The sequence below is a fragment of the Plasmodium gonderi genome, assembly GCF_002157705.1.
Source record: "Plasmodium gonderi DNA, contig: Chr04, whole genome shotgun sequence".
In the NCBI taxonomy this organism is placed as follows: Eukaryota; Apicomplexa; class Aconoidasida; order Haemosporida; family Plasmodiidae; genus Plasmodium; species Plasmodium gonderi.
The window spans coordinates 450,455-467,954 of NW_021628928.1; the positions used below are offsets into that span (position 1 = coordinate 450,455).

Below are 17,500 nucleotides of genomic sequence, written 5' to 3' on the forward strand. Positions count from 1 at the left end.
CAAAAATTGTGTCAAAAATGGTGTCAAAAATTGTGTCAAAAATGGTGTCAAAAATGGTGTCAAAAATTGTGTCAAAAATGGCGCTAAAATAGTAGTAAAAAGGTGCTGAAGTGATACTAAAATAGGGCCAATGTGAATACGTACGCTATAAAAAATAACAGCGATGGAAATGCATTCATGGAAAAATAAAAAAAAAAAAAAAAAAAAAAAAAAAAAAAAAAAAAAAAAAAAAAAAAAAAAAAAAAAAAAAAAAGAAAAAAAAAAAAGCAAATAAACGAATAAACAAAAAGCAAATAAACGAATAAACAAAAAGCAAATAAACGAATAAACAAAAAGCAAATAAACGAATAAACAAAAAGCAAATAAACGAATAAACAAAAAGCAAATAAACGAATAAACAAAAAGCAAATAAACGAATAAACAAAAAGCAAATAAACGAATAAACAAAAAGCAAATAAACGAATAAACAAAAAGCAAATAAACGAATAAACAAAAAGCAAATAAACGAATAAACAAAAAGCAAATAAACGAATAAACAAAAAGCAAATAAACGAATAAACAAAAAGCAAATAAACGAATAAACAAGTAACCAAATAAACAAATAACCAATTAATGAGTTGAAAAAATAAGCAGCAAAACAGTTAAGCAGCTAAGCGCTAAGCAATTAAACAATTATACAAATGAACACTTAAAAATAAGTACACTTCGATAAATAACACTCGCCTTTAACATTTTTGAAGGAATATTTTTGCTAGAGTTCTCTCCTAATTGAAGGAAGCAAAACGGTAAAAAGGATGGAGTTATTTATATATGTAGTTTTTCTAGCCTCTGTTTGGGCATGTATACTTGTGCGACCCGTGTGTGCAATCCAGTAAGTGACATATTTTCGACATGTATGCAATATATAAACCCCGCTGCACGTTTTTGAAAAAAAAAGAAAAAAACTTCACATTGGAGATATCAAGGTTGTCCTTTTGTTTTCAGATGCATGAATTGTATTACACAAAAAAAAAAAAAAAAAAAAAAAAAAAAAAAAAGCAACAAGTGCCATAAAATATATACCCATCCGTTATATAACGTTTAAGAAGAATATATGTACATGTGATATTACATTATGTCGTGTAATATGCTACACACTACATCATGATGCATAACGATTGGTCATTATGCGAAACAATGCAACAGGATGTATATGCTGCTGAAGGACACACCAGGGTGTGTATATATATATATTATACACACACACACCATAAAAATGTATACATTACATTCCCTCGCTCTTGTTGAAATGTGTTTAGGATTTTGTCATTCAGATATATTCACAATTGAAAGGTGTGTGTATGGATAGATGGGTGGGTGGAAACTCAGTTTGTTAGGAAACTTTTTACTCTTAACGGTTTGAGAAATCACGTGTAGTACTTCATTTTTTGAATTGTCCATGTGAAAAATGAACCAAAAAGGGAAAACATAAAAAAGGGTATTGAGGGGGCGAAATTGGATCAAACAAAATAAGCATAATAGAAAAAGTAAAACGAAGCTTATACCTCCCCGCAGTTATATAAATCCTTTTCACGACATCGTTTTTTTTTTTTTTTTTTTTTATGCTTAGAATTAAAAGGTTTGTTAAAAAAAAAAAAAAAAAAAAAAAAGAAAAAACAGAAAAAACAGAAAAAACAGAAAAAACAGAAGAACCGCTGTTGTGCGTGCGATGCATCAAACGTTTATACAAAAAATGTTAAGAGGAAGGGGTACCGAATGACTATAAAATGATGCAATGTTTTGCAAAATAGACTAAAGCAGCGAAATATAGCACAACGTAGACTACCATGTAGCTGAATAAAAGGTTTGTTTTTTCATGGATAAGTGCAAAATAAAGATTTGGCACCCAGGGGGTGATATAAATGAAAAGAAAAAAGTATTCCAAAGGAAAACAATATTACGAAAAAAAAAAAAAAAAAAGAAAGGAAATGAAATGAAATCAAATCAAAAGAAAAGAAAAGGACAAATTAAATTTTAGTATATATCTGACACCGTTTTCGTGTCAAACTATATGCACATATATATATATATATTTTATTTTTCAATGGCACAAAAAAAAAATTGTATTAAATAGTTTCCTTGTCCTAACGACAATTCAATAGATTATATGCCCCTGGCGTTTTGCTACTCCTTGAGCTCCAGGCCAGTTTTATTATTTTCCCTTGCCTTTTACTTCCTTTCATCCCATTGCAATTTTCCGTCCTTCGAGCTCAACTCATTTTTTGCTTTCTCGTGTACTCACTTGAATAGGTGTATATAAAAGAGCCGAATGTTGTCAACAGTATCCCTATGGTGGTATATACATTCAGTTCCTCCGCATGATAAAATTTACTTATAAATGTCTGCATAGTTGATTTAACATTTCCAAACATATTAAAAACAACATTGTCCGTGTAGTGAATACATAGGAAGGAGGAAAAAGTTACGAAAATGGATGAAATACCTGGGTGAAAATAAAGGGTCATATGTAGGGAAATTATGAGGTGAGGTATAAAAAGCGTAGAAATGGGTAAGCACGTGCAGGCTGTTACGTTTTCCCCTGGTTGTGCATGCCATTTTTCCGATGTCGCGTTTGTTATAAATGCACATTTTTCATTCACGTTTTGAATTCACGTTTTGGGAGGCTCTATTTTCCTTCCCCCCATTTACACCCCCCTTTTCTTTTCAGAAACTCACATGACAAAGTCAGGTAAAAATAAACATGACAACTCAAGTTGAATATTTCCATTATGTCCCCTGTTATGAACAGGTAGATAAATAGGATGGTGGACGAGTATATCAAATTATAATACAACATAATCGTTTTGTTTTTATAAATCATCAATTTTTGCTTCAGTAAGTTTAAGTGGATTGCTTGGATGATCGAGACCATTGTTCCTGAGTAGGAGGTGGAAAGGTCGATAAAATGGGGATGTAATTGGTTTATGAGGCGCGTCGAGGGTGTCGTTCTGTCTGGCAAGTCGCGTGCTGAACCTCCCCAAAGACAAGTACATGTGTATGTATATATATATACTCCTCCCTACTCATGTACATCGATTAAACTATCTATGCTCAAGACAGTGCACACAATATATGTGTTCGCCTATGCACTTTTGGATGAACATTGAATTCTCCAGAGCTATGTCTATCCACCACATTGTTTTTCCCTGAAGAACAATACATAGAGGAATTCTGGTTATCGTTTTATGCACTGCCTAATTATGTGTTGTACATATTGGAGTGCATAGGGAAAGATGATTAAAATATTGCGCTTGTTGGGTTGATACAGCACGAGTAGATTCTCTCTCCATCTTTCCGTCTTTCGATCTCTCCACCTCAATCATAGCCAAACCGTATAAAACCGATCTAAAGTTGGTATTCACTGCATCCACGGAAAAAACAAAGAATCCTAGCGAAACCAATATACATGCCCATATCATCATAAAAGTGAATTTTATTTGCTTGAAAAAAAAGTACGAGAACAGGAAATTAAAAGGTAATGTCATAGATCTTGCTAGCTGATAAGATGATATATTTGTGTATTTCAAACATATGTTTCCAAAAATTAAAGTAAAATTGAACGATATAATTATTTTCCACATATGTTTAATTCCTTCATATAAAGAACATATTTCCCCCTTAATGTTATCCTTCTTTTGTTCCCTCGTAAGATAACATTTGAATATATGTAAAGGTATCAGGCAGGATAAATGCTGAATGAATATTAACAAAACTGTGTCAATAGCCCCTTCCATCAACACATGCTTGTTTACAAAAACGGACGTTATAGAGGACAGCAAATACATGCCTATCGATAATACGACCGTCACGTTGTTCTTCATGCTTTTGGATATGGAATATGAGGGATTCCTATGGAATGATGAATATGATAACTAATGTATACATAGACAAAAGGTTGAGAACTTCCTACTCTTTCAAATTATGTAAAATCACAAAACTAACAAATTTGCATTGGAAATGATTTTATTGCACGTGTTGGAATTTCCCTTGTACCTTGCATCATTATTATATAAGCAGGGCTGAAAAAAAAAAAAAAATGGTACCTCGTGAAAAAAGTGCCACTGTTTTCGAGAGGCAAGGAAAGGGGGGAAGAGTATTAACTTTGAGTGTTGCTGTGACTCAAAGTGGTATTAGTTTTTTTTTTTTCCTTATGCAGATTTAATGTGTCCCCTTTCACCTCTGGAAAGTGATTACAGACTAGCTGGTGGTGATATAGGTCGATTAAACAGATAAAAAAAGGAAGGAAAAAAAAAAAAAAAAAAAAAAAAAAAAGCACTAAATAAGTCTGAGAATAAATAGATATAGTCGCCTCCTTAGGCACATTTTTTTTTACGAAGTAACATTATATATGTGTACAAACATGTATGACATTCGCACAAGCATACATGTGTAATTTTTTTTTTTTTCTTTTTCCTTTTTTTTGCATGTGTGCACGAATTTGTTTTTATTAACAGTCATACTAATCTGAAGAACATTCGAGCAATTTGCATGACCAGGAATTTTTTTTTTTTTTTTTTTTTTTTAATATAGCTAGCCTATACAAGATTGGAAGAACTGTGTGCATTTTCGGCCTGGAAAAAGCTTCATTTATTTTTATGTATTTATTTTTGCATATTTATTTTTGTATCCAAGTGAACATTTCTCCACACATTGACCCAGCGTTTTCTCATTTTTTGAGAATCTGCATGTATTGTAAAAAGAAGGAAAAAAATAGTAAAAAAGGTGCGCCGCACATTCGTATATATTTTGTATAAGGCAAGAAAGGATGACGACATAGGGACATTTTCCTTTACCAGAAGAACATGGAGCTTCTCTCATATCGCTTTTTTTGCTAAGCATGTCTGAAGAAAAAATATGGTAAAAAAATGCATGTTAATCTATTTGTTCAAATTTGCAGTACGTCGGATTTTTGTTTTCTTTTTTTTTTGTTTTTTTTTTTTTGTTTTTTTTTTTTTGTTTTTTTTTAAAAATAAGTACCCGTTTCATCGGATTGAGTCCATTCATATTTCTTGTGCGATTTTAATTTTTATTTTTTTCGTTTTTCTTTTTTACCATTTATGAATGAACTAGGGGAAAATTTCCTTAAACGATTTTCCACTTATGCAGATTAACGGTCTATTTGGAAAAAATTTCCTCAGAAGGAGATTTTCCCAAGCCTCCAAGTCAACTCTGGACATAAAAAAATCGTAAGAAATGTTTGAGTCATTATATTAGTGTTGCTCCCCTTTTTTTGTGTGTAATGGATTGAGTTGTAGGGGTGTACTGGAGGGGTGCATCAAATCCTGTTGTTCGTCAAGAGGTGTAGTCTCACCTCGGATATTTGGGTATAGCAGGACGATTCACAGCTCCTCACGTCATCTCAATGCACCACACACATTTCACTGCAGGGTGCTTTACCAAGATGATGATTACATCGTTATTGACAAGGGATATGGCTTATCGACATTTGGACAAGGTTCTAATAAAGAAAGCATAATAAAAAAGTTGCATTTCTTAAACCTACATGATCATGAGAATGCGAACATTGTTTACAAATTACACAACCACGTAGGGGGATGTTTACTGATATGTACAAATAAATTTGTGAAAAATCACTCGTATGAAAATACCTTTTTAGCATTAGTATATGGGAGAGTTGAAAAGGAACATAATGCAGAAATAAAGTTACGTTTAAAATATTTACCCAATTCTAGAATTATGATTCCGTCAAATAATTATGAACACATGAGAGATCTTAAGATGATTAAATATGATGTTATTAGCAATTCAATTATGTATGAGAAGCATTATTATAGCTTGTTGAAGATTTTTACAAATGCTAACAACTCCAAGTATATAAAACCCTTGTTATTTTACTCCTTGTATACATGTATAGTTGGAGATAATGAATATGTGGGTGTCTGGAAGAATCTGAAAAAAAATGGTTTCTTTGTTTTTCGAGACATAAAAGGACAGGTGTACAAAGCCAGGCAATTTTTGCTAAAGAGGATAACGCAGATTAGTAAAAATAATGAATTGATGCTACATTTGCATTGTTTGAATGTCACCTTTCAATCTACTTGTAACCAAGTTATATCCATATCAGCTCCACTTCCTCAACATATGCGAAACACATTAAGCTTCTTAGGTTCCCCATCATTAATTCAAAACATCGAAGCAAATGTTAGGGATCAAAATGAATCGTCCTTTTTGATAAATAAGAAAGCAAACTTTTTTTCACATATGGAAGAAAGCAACATTCTAGATGATGCTACTTTTGCACAAAATGGGAAGAATATAGACACAGATGAAAACTCTAAATTATATGATATGATGCAGGATGAAGGAAGAATGGAATGCGAAAATGAAGAGCTCTTAAATGTGATATATAATAAACAAAATGCCAATAAAAAGGGGGAGAAGAACAAATCTCAATCCAGAAGAGGAAAACTAGCAAAGCAAGTAAGCAAGTTGACTTGTTCCGACGCTCCTATTTTCTTAGCGGACGTTGAATGAAGAAAGTTTCTGGAATCTGCTCATCTTGTCGGTCCTTACATATATATGTCAATATTTTTTTTTTATCTCTTCACGTTTGTAATTTTGCGCTCATATGGGTATGCTCAGGAGGGGATTCACATTTCTGCTCCAAACGATAAAACGAGTAGAAGATGTGCTTGAAAATGGGAAAAAAAAAAAAAAAAAAAAAAAACACTACAGTAACACAGCTTTTGTAAGTGTTTTTCTTCATAGCTCATCTAATAATCTCTCAAAATTCTGCGTGTCCAGGGTATCTAGGGAAGGGGATAGTATCCTTTATGTTATCTACTCCAGTCACCAACATAATTAATCGTTCGAAACCTAATCCAAATCCGGAATGAGGATGAGATCCGAATTTCCTCAATTGCCTATACCACCAATAACTTTCCATGTTAAGTTTTTTTTCAATTATCATTTTGTCTAAGAGTTCTAAGTTATCCTCTCTTTGGGAACCACCAATAATTTCTCCAATTTTTGGAACCAACACATCCATAGCTGCAACTGTTTTTTGATCATCATTTAATTTCATATAGAATGCTTTTAAATCCTTGGGATAATTATATACAATAACTGGCTTTTTAAATATTTGCTCTGATATGAACCTTTCATGTTCTGATTGTAAATCCATACCCCATTTTACTGGAACATCAAATTTATCTGAATATTTCAACAAAATTTCTATAACATTTGTGTATGTTATTTTTGCAAAATTTTCATTTAAAATGTTTTTTAACCTATTGATTAATCCATTTTCTACATTTTCTTCAAAGTAGTAAATGTCGTCAAAATTGTTATTAAGTACATACTGGATGCAGTATTTTATGTAAGATTCTGCTAATTCCATGTTGTCATATAAATCTGAAAAGGCTATTTCTGGTTCTATCATCCAAAATTCTGCCAAATGTCTTGATGTGTGTGAATTTTCAGCTCTAAAGGTTGGTCCAAAGGTATAAACATCTCCCATAGAAGAACATAAATTTTCCAGGGATAATTGCCCACTCACAGTGAGAAATGCTTGTTTGTTAAAAAAATCCTTTTTGTAATCAATCAAATATTGATCTTGGGATGAAATAATCCCTACGTTTCCTACATCACCATTGCTTCCCTGAGCAATGGATGATATTTCCTCTCTTTTCTCCTTCTTCCCTCCCCCCTTATTTGCCTTAACTCTAGGTATGGAATTATAATTTGCATCCTCTCCCAATAATGTAGTAACAGTGAACATTTCTCCACCACCTTCACAATCCGAAGTGGTAATTAATGGTGTGTGAATATATAAAAATCCTCTGCTTTGGAAAAACAAATGGGTAGCTGTAGCCAAAGCATTTCTAATTCTAATAACTGAACTGATAAAATAACTACGAGGTCGCAAATGAGCTACTTCTCGTAAGAATTCCTTTCCATGATTTTTTTTTGACAGAGGATATTTCTGTGGATCTAAATTCTCTCCATAAATTTCAAAATTATGTACATTGTTATCATTTAAAGTCAATTCAATGTTTTCTTTTAAAATTCCTTTTTTTCCTTCATTTTGAACAGGTGAAAAAATTAATTGTCCAGTAAAGCGAAAACAACATCCAACACCACACTTTAGCAATTTTTCGTAATTTTCTATACTTTGATCAACAATTACTTGTAAATTTAAATGACAAGAACCATCATTTAGATTTACAAAACAGAATCTCCCACCACCTTGTTTCCTTACTGCTTTACTCCAGCCACATACTGTTATTACTTTATCAATAAATTTATTGCTTCGTGAATTATCATTAAATTCATTTTCACTTTTGGGCACATTTAACACATTCCTTATTTTTATTCTGCTTCTACACCCCTTTTCACTTATCTCTAACAGATTATAATTCGGTTTTAATAATCCTTCTGTCAAAGGTTTTAACTTTTTTAATTTTATTTCTTCTTCGTTAGCTTTCTGCAAATCCTTTGCCTTTTGTAAAATTTCCTCATCTATTTGGATATCCATTATGGGTGATGGGTCTTTGTGCGTCTTCGCAAGTTTTCGTGGTGGAGAAGGAAATATTCTAAACAATTCTTCCAGATATGGTTTCCAAAATGGTTTGGTATGAAAAAAAAAAAAAAAAAAAAAAAAAAAAAACGTATCAGCAAATTTGATATGGATTTATTCTCAACATTGAGTGGGGATATAACTTCTCAACCTATTTATCTAACTACGATAGAATTTTGTTTTCGTCAGATTACACCTTTCTCTGCAGTGTGAAAAATGTGTACAAATATATATGGAAAATAAACATGAAGAAGCTTGTTCGTTAGTAATTTTGTGTTCATTCTATTTTTCTTCCACGTGAATGAGTCATTGCCTATGGGGTGATAATAACCTTCTACAATCTATGGTATATAAAACATGTAGTTAAACGTTACCTTCAATTAAAAAATTATGACAAATTAGTCTCAGCCACTTTTGGAACTTACTCTCTTTTTATAATAATACTTTTTTTTTACCTAAAAGTTACGCGCAATAAAAAAATAAGCAGAAAAAAAAAGGCAAAACTTTTTAAAGTTCCTCAGGTGAGGAAATGCAAATCTCAAAATTTTTAAATGTATGATAAATGAAAAATTTTGTGCCGAAATGAAAGCTTGTTCTTTATGGGATCGTGCGCATTAAGCAGGATATGTATATATATATATATATATATATATATATATATATATATGCCTTTACGGTATTGTGCACTTTGGCAATAAAATGTGTTAAAAGTGAAGATCACCTTGTGGCACTAAGCAGAATTTCGCTTTACTATTTTTATCCCACTTTTAGCCTACTTTTTTATCCCACTTTTTAGCCTACTTTTTTATTCCACTTTTTAGCCTACTTTTTTATTCCACTTTTTTATTTTTAAATATATACATGCGCATTTTTCTGAGTTTCTTTTCCCCATTCATGGTATCACCTGCTTGGCCTTTTTTTTTGACACACTTCATCTTCTTATTTTTCCCTTTATTTATTTTTTTTTTTTTTTGACCACCCTTGCATTAACATATTGTGTGTGTGTATATATATATATATACATATTTACATTTTAACGCCAAACACATCCCACATTACTTAGTCGAAATTTTTTGAGCAAAAAAAAAAATAAAAATACAGACATGCCACTAATCATTTCTATTAGTCCACAGAACTGTAGAGAATAATGAACGCACCACATCCACTTGAGAAATGCTTGAAAAATGTCAAGTAACATTGTTGAAGGATTTTTTTTTTTTTTTTTTTTTTTCTTTTCAATGTTCCATATCTGAACTTAACCAGTTGTGATTAGTTCTTGGTACTCCACCGTTTGCTCTGAGATTTGAGCACCAAAAGGGCTCATTCATTGAATTGGCCATTTGGAGTAGTTTTTTCTTCTCATTTTTACGAACTCACGTGTGCATGTGTGCATTCATTCGTGCATCTATTTATAAATCAGTTGTACACACACTTGTGTTGTTAAGGCATATTTTGCGACAACAAAAAAAAGAAAAAAATAGTGTAAAAATAACGTAACGGGAATGTAAAAAAAATATATAAAAGAGACGTACTGTATTAAAGTTATGATACTTAAATAAGCGAAACAGAAAGAAAAAGGAGTACACTTAAAAATATGGTCAAAAATGTTGCCCAGAGGATTGCCTAAAAAAAAAAATAAAAAACAGCACTTGAGTTTATAAAGAGCAATACATTAGAAAAAAAAAAACTGTCTTAAAATAATCCTCCATTTAATCAACCAGAACATCACCACAGGGATATACATATAAAATAAAAACTTAAAACAAAAAAATGGAAACGTGGAAATTCTCTAATCTAAAACCCTGCACTGCTGTGGATAAAAAAAAAAAAGCATTCCTATTTTAATTTCAAATTGACCCTTTTAGTAAACGTTTCTTTCTTCTGGGTAAGAGTATAAAATTATGGAAAATAAAAAATTGGTTATTCTCAGGGGATGCAAGGAAAAAAAAAAAGTACATATAGGCAGAGTGCATCACCTACTGTGATATGTAAGTTCTACCAAACTTTTTACTCAAGGTTGTTTATGGTCTTGAAATATGATTAACCAAAAATGAAATCCATGTTTTCCTTTACCCTTGCATTATGTAAGACCTTGGTCTCGTGGAACATATCAAAATACTCAGACCAAAAAAAAAAAGATTTCCTTTTGTGTTTATTTCTATGTAAGCATCTTTTCAATATGTATCTAATCGGGGAAGGTATATCCTTGCTTATACCTAGCTGTTTCTTGGCATAGCCAACGTATGCAATAATGTCCAAAGGATGTTTCAATTCATGAAAGGGTATTTTTCTATGTATCATTTCCCATAATATAACACCAAATGAATATACGTCTGCCTGTTGTGTGTAACCTTCACCTCTTAATATCTCAGGTGCGGTCCACTGATATGTACCAATGATCCCAAGAAATTTTGGTTTTTGGTAAAAATTTTGAACAGATAGGCCAAAATCACAAATTTTTATTTGGCCTGATGTGGACAGTAAAATATTTGATGATTTTAAATCACAATGTAATATACCCTTATAATGTAGGAAGCACATAAAGGCAGTAATATCTTTACACATTTTCATTATGTCCTTTAATTTTATTTTTATCTTATGTTTATGTATTAAATCAAATATACTACCACATTTAATATATTCTAATGCTATTCCTTGAGGCGATTTTAGTGCACCTAAAAATAACGAAACATTTGGGTGCCTTAGCGTTGATAAAATCTCAAGTTCGGAGCAAAATTCATAACTATATTTTTTGTCATTACATAGTTTTAGAGCAATATTATTAATTGAATGTTTTATATATAAATAATCATCATTATATGTTAACAATTTATCGCCATATACACATCGGTATACATTACTATGTCCTCCTCTTCCTATCAAATTTAGATAATGTAATTCTCTTTTTTTTAAAAGAAAAAGTTTCTCATCAATTTGGGAATTTATTTTTTTGCTTCTTTTTTTATATTTATATTTTTCTCTTAATCGTAACAAATATTGTACACACAACGTGATATATTTTTTTGTCATCTTATCACGTATACCCATGCGTTTTAGTAATTTATTTTCCATATATTTTAAACAATATCCATCCATATCATTTCGTATAAAAATTTCTATCATTTTTTTTGGTATTCCAATAAAAAATAAAAAAAAATTCAACTCAAATACGTTCCAATATATACAATTTTGGGCATATGATATGCACTTTCTTCTTCTTCTTCTTCCCTTCTTTAAACATTTTGGTAACATGCATTCTATTTCTTTCTTCAACTCATCATCATTTTTATGCTTCAAAAATGGATTAGTACCCTTATCAATCTTACACTTTATATTTGTTTCTCCTTTCCTCTTTTCTTTCTTTCTTCGATATGTTGATTTTTCCTTGGTATGCCTCTCACCATTCTTAACATTGTCGACAGTGGTGTTTCTGTCTACCCTTTTTCCAATATCAATATTACTTGAGCTAATTTTGTAAAAACTGCTACTCCTACTAGGGATCCCATCTCCTATATTGATATTATGAGCATTCATTTGCATGTCTTCATCATTCTTACCATTACTTTCTATTTCTCGACACCCTTTTCCGTTATGTTTGTCCCTTATGTGGGAATCACTACTAATAGCACTACTACCACTATTAACACTTCTGCCCGTGTCCTTATAACCAAAATTATTTATTTCTACTATATCATCCTTTTTTCCACTTTTCAGTGTACTAACCCTTCTTTTGGCAATTACATTTCTTCTTTCCACGCAGTTATCCATTTCCTTGGAAAAAAAAAATGCCTTGCTGTTTTTTCTCGATTGCGAAAAGGAAAAAATGCATGCAGACGAGGAGCTTCTGTTGCACGTCTTACCTGATTGCTTTTCGCTTTCGATGTTAATAAAAGCGGTAGAGGTCCCCACATTTCGTTTACTAAAAGTGCAATTTACAAATTTGTCGTCATCCGAAATGTGTTCAGCGTTTTCCTTCCCTCGTATGTGTAACCCCTTGCTGTCCTCGTCTCCCATGACAAATGATTCCTTTCCTTCGCCTCTTTCCCCATCGCCTTTGGTAGGTATGACATTTTTATTGCTTAACGGATCAAGCAGTTTCGCAACCAATGCACTTCTCGATACAACGTTACAACATTTTACATCCTCATTGAGATCATTCTCTCTCTTTTCAAACGGATTCATTTTATGAATCCCTCTTAGAACACTGACATGCGTATCGTTATTATCATTTCTAATACTACCATTGGGTAAACTTTCATCATATGTTTCAGAGTTATTTTCTGTAATATCATGAGCGGTTTCATTTGGGCGAAATGAAGTACCTTCAATTGTTTCTTCATTACATATATTATTTACCCATTTAATCTTTGGGGCTGATTCCATTAACATATTTTTCACTGCCATGTTTTCAAAATTATTTTGAAGTTCATTATTTAAAAAAAAATCATTGTCATCCTTTTCGCTTTGTTTATTGGCTGATTCCACAATTTGATAATTTCTTTTCGATATAATAACTGGGATTTTACTCTTAGAACGAGGAAGGTAAAATTCATTCTTGTCTTTTTTATCCTGCACATTCTGCAGCATACTTTTTGATAATTTTTTTCTCAAAATATTTTTAAAATATACTTCTCTTTTACATTTCGAATGGGGAAAGAGTTCACTGGAATCTTCTCTTTTCATTTTTTGCATTAACTGTTGATAAAAATGAATGTAGTTAAAAATGTTGTACTTGTACTGATTTTCTATAAAGTGAGCATCTCTCTCTCTTTTGTTTTTTTCAGTAGTGTCTGGATTGTGGTATGCTAAGTTTTCTTCTTCAGTTGCTTCGTTTTTCACACCTTCGTTTTTCACACCTTCGTTTTTCATACTTTCGTTCTTCACTTTATCACCCTTTGTCACTTCTTCCATTTTTATCTTATCATTTCTGAATGGATAAAAATTACACTTTTCCCCTTCATTTCTTCTTTTCCCACAAAGGGTAGTACATAAGTCTTCTTTTTTATGCTTGCACGGGAGATCATTCACTAAAGAAAATAAAACATCTTTATATATTATTTCATTCCTTAGAAATATACAACTGCACATAGCGTATGTGTTGTAATCAATTAAAATACCATTCCCATGTTTTTTTCCTTCTCTGTAACTCCCTATGTATATATATCTATTTTCGTGAAGACATACATTTCCTTTTGCAAATTCGTCTTCACTATTTTCCTCTACATTCTTTTTATTTTGTTTGTAGTTGTGACTGTACAAGCAACACAGAAGTTCTGATCCAAATAAATGTTTTTGGTCGTTTTCGAACAGTCCCTCATACTTGTTTCCATTGTTGTTAATTGCAATTCCCCATCCATTTCTTTTTTTATTTTTTATACCTCCTATATACACACCTCTGTTTGTCCTTACGTAATGATATTCACATTTTGTTCTTTTTCCCATATCATTTTTCGTAACATTCGTGGCAAATTTGCGCCTTTTTTTTTTTTTTTTTTTTCACAACACATTTTATTGTTTATGTCTTGTATAGAGATATACCTAAGCGTGTATGCGTGCACGAGTGTTGCTGACCGTGTATGCATAAATATCGCTACGACACGTGCTAAATTCTTTATATATAAGTATACATATATATATATATATACACCCTTAGGATTTTAAAATAAGCTAAAATATGTACCGCATCATGTACATGTGGATGTACACCCTCCCCCTTCCTTTCGAGAAGCTATATCTGCATAAAATGCATATTGATAGAGGTTAGTTTTGTGTGTTTCAAGAACTTATGTCTTGCTAGCTGGCCTGTTTAATCTATTTTGTGGTATTTATCACTGTTCTGTACTATGGTTGTTCCTTTTTCCTCCTTTTATTCTTATTCTTTTCTTTCCTTTTCTTTTATTTATCCTTATTAAACTTTATTCCCCGCAAACTCTGCATTTCTTTAAATGTTATAAGGTGTTAGAAAAGTTTGAGTATAGCAACTTTTTATGAACAAAAAATAAAAAATATATGTAAGCAATTCAAATGTTCATAATTTTTTTTCTTGAACGGCAAGGAAAAAAAAAAAAAAAAAAAAAAAAAGCTAGTTAAAAGATTTTGAACGTTAAACAAAATAAGTTATGCTACATTTCAAAAGAAAAAAATATGAATCCATGAAAAAAACATAAAAACCTATTCATTGCGATTGGGCAAAAAAAATTGCATTTTACACCTGTGTTGAAAAGTTTAAGGAGTGGTTTACACAATGTATATGTGCTACATCAAAGAGGAAAAAAAAAAAAAAAAAAAAAAAAAAAAAGAACAATAAAATTTACTCTTGTAAAAGCAATGAACAATAGTTAGGTTGATCATTTTAACAGTTGTGCGTTTTGTTTCTTTTCTTTTGAGTGCTTCCAGATTTAAAGACAATGTAGTAAAGAAATAATTTAATAAGATCTAATGCATATACGAACGTTTTTGCAATAGTTTTTCAAACTTTTTGCAAGTATAATGAAAAAGTTATGCAAAGTAAGTTATGTTATGCTTTTTGTTTATAACAGTTCATTTTATGGAAAAAATTGAAGCCCATTTACGAATGCATACAATGTACACACAAATTCAGTCATATTTTAAAACACAATCTATAGAAATAAATTCATTTTTAACTAGGTAAAAATTAGCAAATCTACGCTTTGTCTTTTAGTAAGTGCCAAAATGATGTTACGCAAGAACGTGTCTATTTATTCACACTTATAAGTGTTACTGTTTGAATGGTCCTCGTATTCGTTTCGTCCATCCGAGCGTCTTCTGTGCATCCCCAACCCCCCTTACTTTTATATAATCCTTTATGAACAATTACAAGAAATATTCAATTAAATTTGGAAATATAGCTTTATGTAAAACATTATTTTCCGTTTTCATATTACACCGAATTTGTTAACACTTTAAAAAAAAAAAAAAAAAAAAAAAAAACACGCAGGGGGTTATTTTGTTTTTGCATATTTCTGAAAAAGTGGGAGAAATTTTCTAATTAAAAAAAAAAAAAAAAAAGAAATGAGAGAAGGAATAACAGTTTGATATGTACAAAAAAAAAAAAAAAAAAAAAAAAAAAAAAAAATTTTCTACATTACTGAAAATATTATTCACTTGATAAGGCAAAACACACGACATATATTCAAGTGCACACTGACATAAAAATAAACATATGTGATTTAAGGGGATGAAATTTGCTAGCGAAATTCAGTCAGAACAAATAACCATAATATTTCGCTTTTTTGTATTTTTTCTGTAAATGTTCAGAAAATACAACAAACAAATCAGAAAAGTAATACAAAATTTTAGCTGTTAGTGAGAGGGAATATATTCTGCAAATGCTTTCCAAATAAACAATTGTGATTTTTTTAAAAAAAAAATACTTTCTGAATAATAGGGAGAATACAACCGGTAGGCATGTTCCTGGGCCATTTACTATTATCGTGTTCATGTTATTCATTTTATAGGTTAAAAATATGCAATATATGAATGTGAAAAATAATTTTACTAATGATACTATGTAAGACTCACCAACATTTCGACATCTTGGAATTACTATAAAGTCCTTTTTATATTCCTTTAATGCATTTTCAGCTTTTTCTTTACTTAATAAGTCATTATTTGCGTAAAAAAAATGAAAACTTATATTCCTATCTTTTATGAGCTTTAATATTTCCAACATCTCAAATGTATGACCTCCTGAGCCTAAGACCACTCCAATTTCGATACAGCCTTTTTTTCTTTTGCATGTGTTATAACCAATCTTATTCTTCAAAAAAAAAAAAATGTAACACACAAAAAAAAGTGCGTTTAAACAGACAAAGGTGGACAACATTTTTTTTTTTTTTTTTTTTTTTTTTCTTTTCTTTCTCTCTACTATGTATTATGAAAATTATTTCTTTGATATGTCCCATAATTTTACATATCCATCATTCTACAGCAAAGAGAGGGGGGAAATGAAGTATAAGTATCAAAATGTTAACGTAACCGTGTGCATGTGAAAATGTGTCCATCTTAAGTTTTTCTTAAACTGTAAATAAGCACCTCTCTTTTTTTCACTTGTATATACGCAGATGAATATGCAGTCAAAATTGCGAAAAAGATATATACAAATATGCACACATGCACATGTTCATATATATATGTACATATGTATATATTGATATTGCTTTCGTTCCTCGAGTAACATTCGACATTTAATCTTACTGCCCATGTTACAAAACGTGATGAGCCAGGCATTGGCAGGACTCCAAAAATCTCGCTTTGGTGGGCATCCATTATTTTGTTTACAAACTGCGAGTAAGAAAGGTGTATGCTTATGAATGTACTGTTTTGTGATTAATAGTTTACACGGTTTGGCGTAGGAACTTGTTAAATTGCAGAATGGGTGAACGGATTTGTAAATAGATGCATGTATATAAGGTTTACACAAATACGTGAATGCAAAGCGCACCTGTAAATTTTCCTGCCTCAGAATTAATAAACTACATCCTGAAGCTGCAATTATGTGGTTAGAATCACCCGACATACCTAAAGCAAAAACATATGTAATAATTTATAAATAAAAAATAATATAAATTTAAAGAGAGGGTATGAATATATGAATCAACATAGGTAAGAGGTTCCCTTACATATTTTCGAGAAATCTTCGAAATTATATTCTTTCAAATCCTTTTTATATAAAATTTTGGATTCCTCTTGAAGCTGAAAAAAAAGTTTTGGGAAAAAATTACACGGTGATTGTATTTCTTTTCTTCTTATGCTTTATTATTAAGCAGATTAACTGGGGTCAATATATATGCGTGTAAAAGTATGTACATGTGCGCGCACCTTATATCGTATGTTCAAGTTGTACACCATCAGAATTCCATTTTTGTCAATTAAAAATGCCTTTTCTTCATCTTCACTAAA

The 17,500-nt window shown here is 31.1% G+C and overlaps 5 protein-coding genes across 5 annotated transcripts; 1 reads left to right on the forward strand and 4 right to left on the reverse strand.

Annotated features, from left to right (window-relative positions):
* Positions 1-2,249: 2,249 nt before the first annotated feature.
* On the reverse strand, positions 2,250-3,860 carry PGO_040890 (GDP-fucose transporter; the record flags this gene model as incomplete). The annotated part of the gene is made up of 3 exons (XM_028686277.1): positions 2,250-2,482; positions 2,716-2,916; positions 3,371-3,860. 3 exons carry the CDS (start codon positions 3,858-3,860, stop codon positions 2,250-2,252), a joined length of 924 nt encoding a protein of 307 aa, XP_028542078.1.
* Positions 3,861-4,893: 1,033 nt separating this feature from the next.
* PGO_040900 (hypothetical protein, conserved) lies at positions 4,894-6,534 on the forward strand (the record flags this gene model as incomplete). The annotated part of the gene is made up of 3 exons (XM_028686278.1): positions 4,894-4,896; positions 5,146-5,225; positions 5,427-6,534. The coding sequence occupies 3 exons, from the start codon at positions 4,894-4,896 to the stop codon at positions 6,532-6,534; spliced, it is 1,191 nt and encodes a 396-aa protein (XP_028542079.1).
* Positions 6,535-6,784: 250 nt separating this feature from the next.
* Positions 6,785-8,536, reverse strand: PGO_040910 (asparagine--tRNA ligase; the record flags this gene model as incomplete). The annotated part of the gene is made up of 1 exon (XM_028686279.1): positions 6,785-8,536. One exon carries the CDS (start codon positions 8,534-8,536, stop codon positions 6,785-6,787), a length of 1,752 nt encoding a protein of 583 aa, XP_028542080.1.
* A 2,082-nt stretch (positions 8,537-10,618) lies between these two features.
* PGO_040920 (tyrosine kinase-like protein) lies at positions 10,619-14,020 on the reverse strand (the record flags this gene model as incomplete). The annotated part of the gene is made up of 1 exon (XM_028686280.1): positions 10,619-14,020. One exon carries the CDS (start codon positions 14,018-14,020, stop codon positions 10,619-10,621), a length of 3,402 nt encoding a protein of 1,133 aa, XP_028542081.1.
* Positions 14,021-15,800: 1,780 nt separating this feature from the next.
* On the reverse strand, positions 15,801-16,424 carry PGO_040930 (hypothetical protein, conserved; the record flags this gene model as incomplete). The annotated part of the gene is made up of 1 exon (XM_028686281.1): positions 15,801-16,424. One exon carries the CDS (start codon positions 16,422-16,424, stop codon positions 15,801-15,803), a length of 624 nt encoding a protein of 207 aa, XP_028542082.1.
* Positions 16,425-17,500: the final 1,076 nt, after the last annotated feature.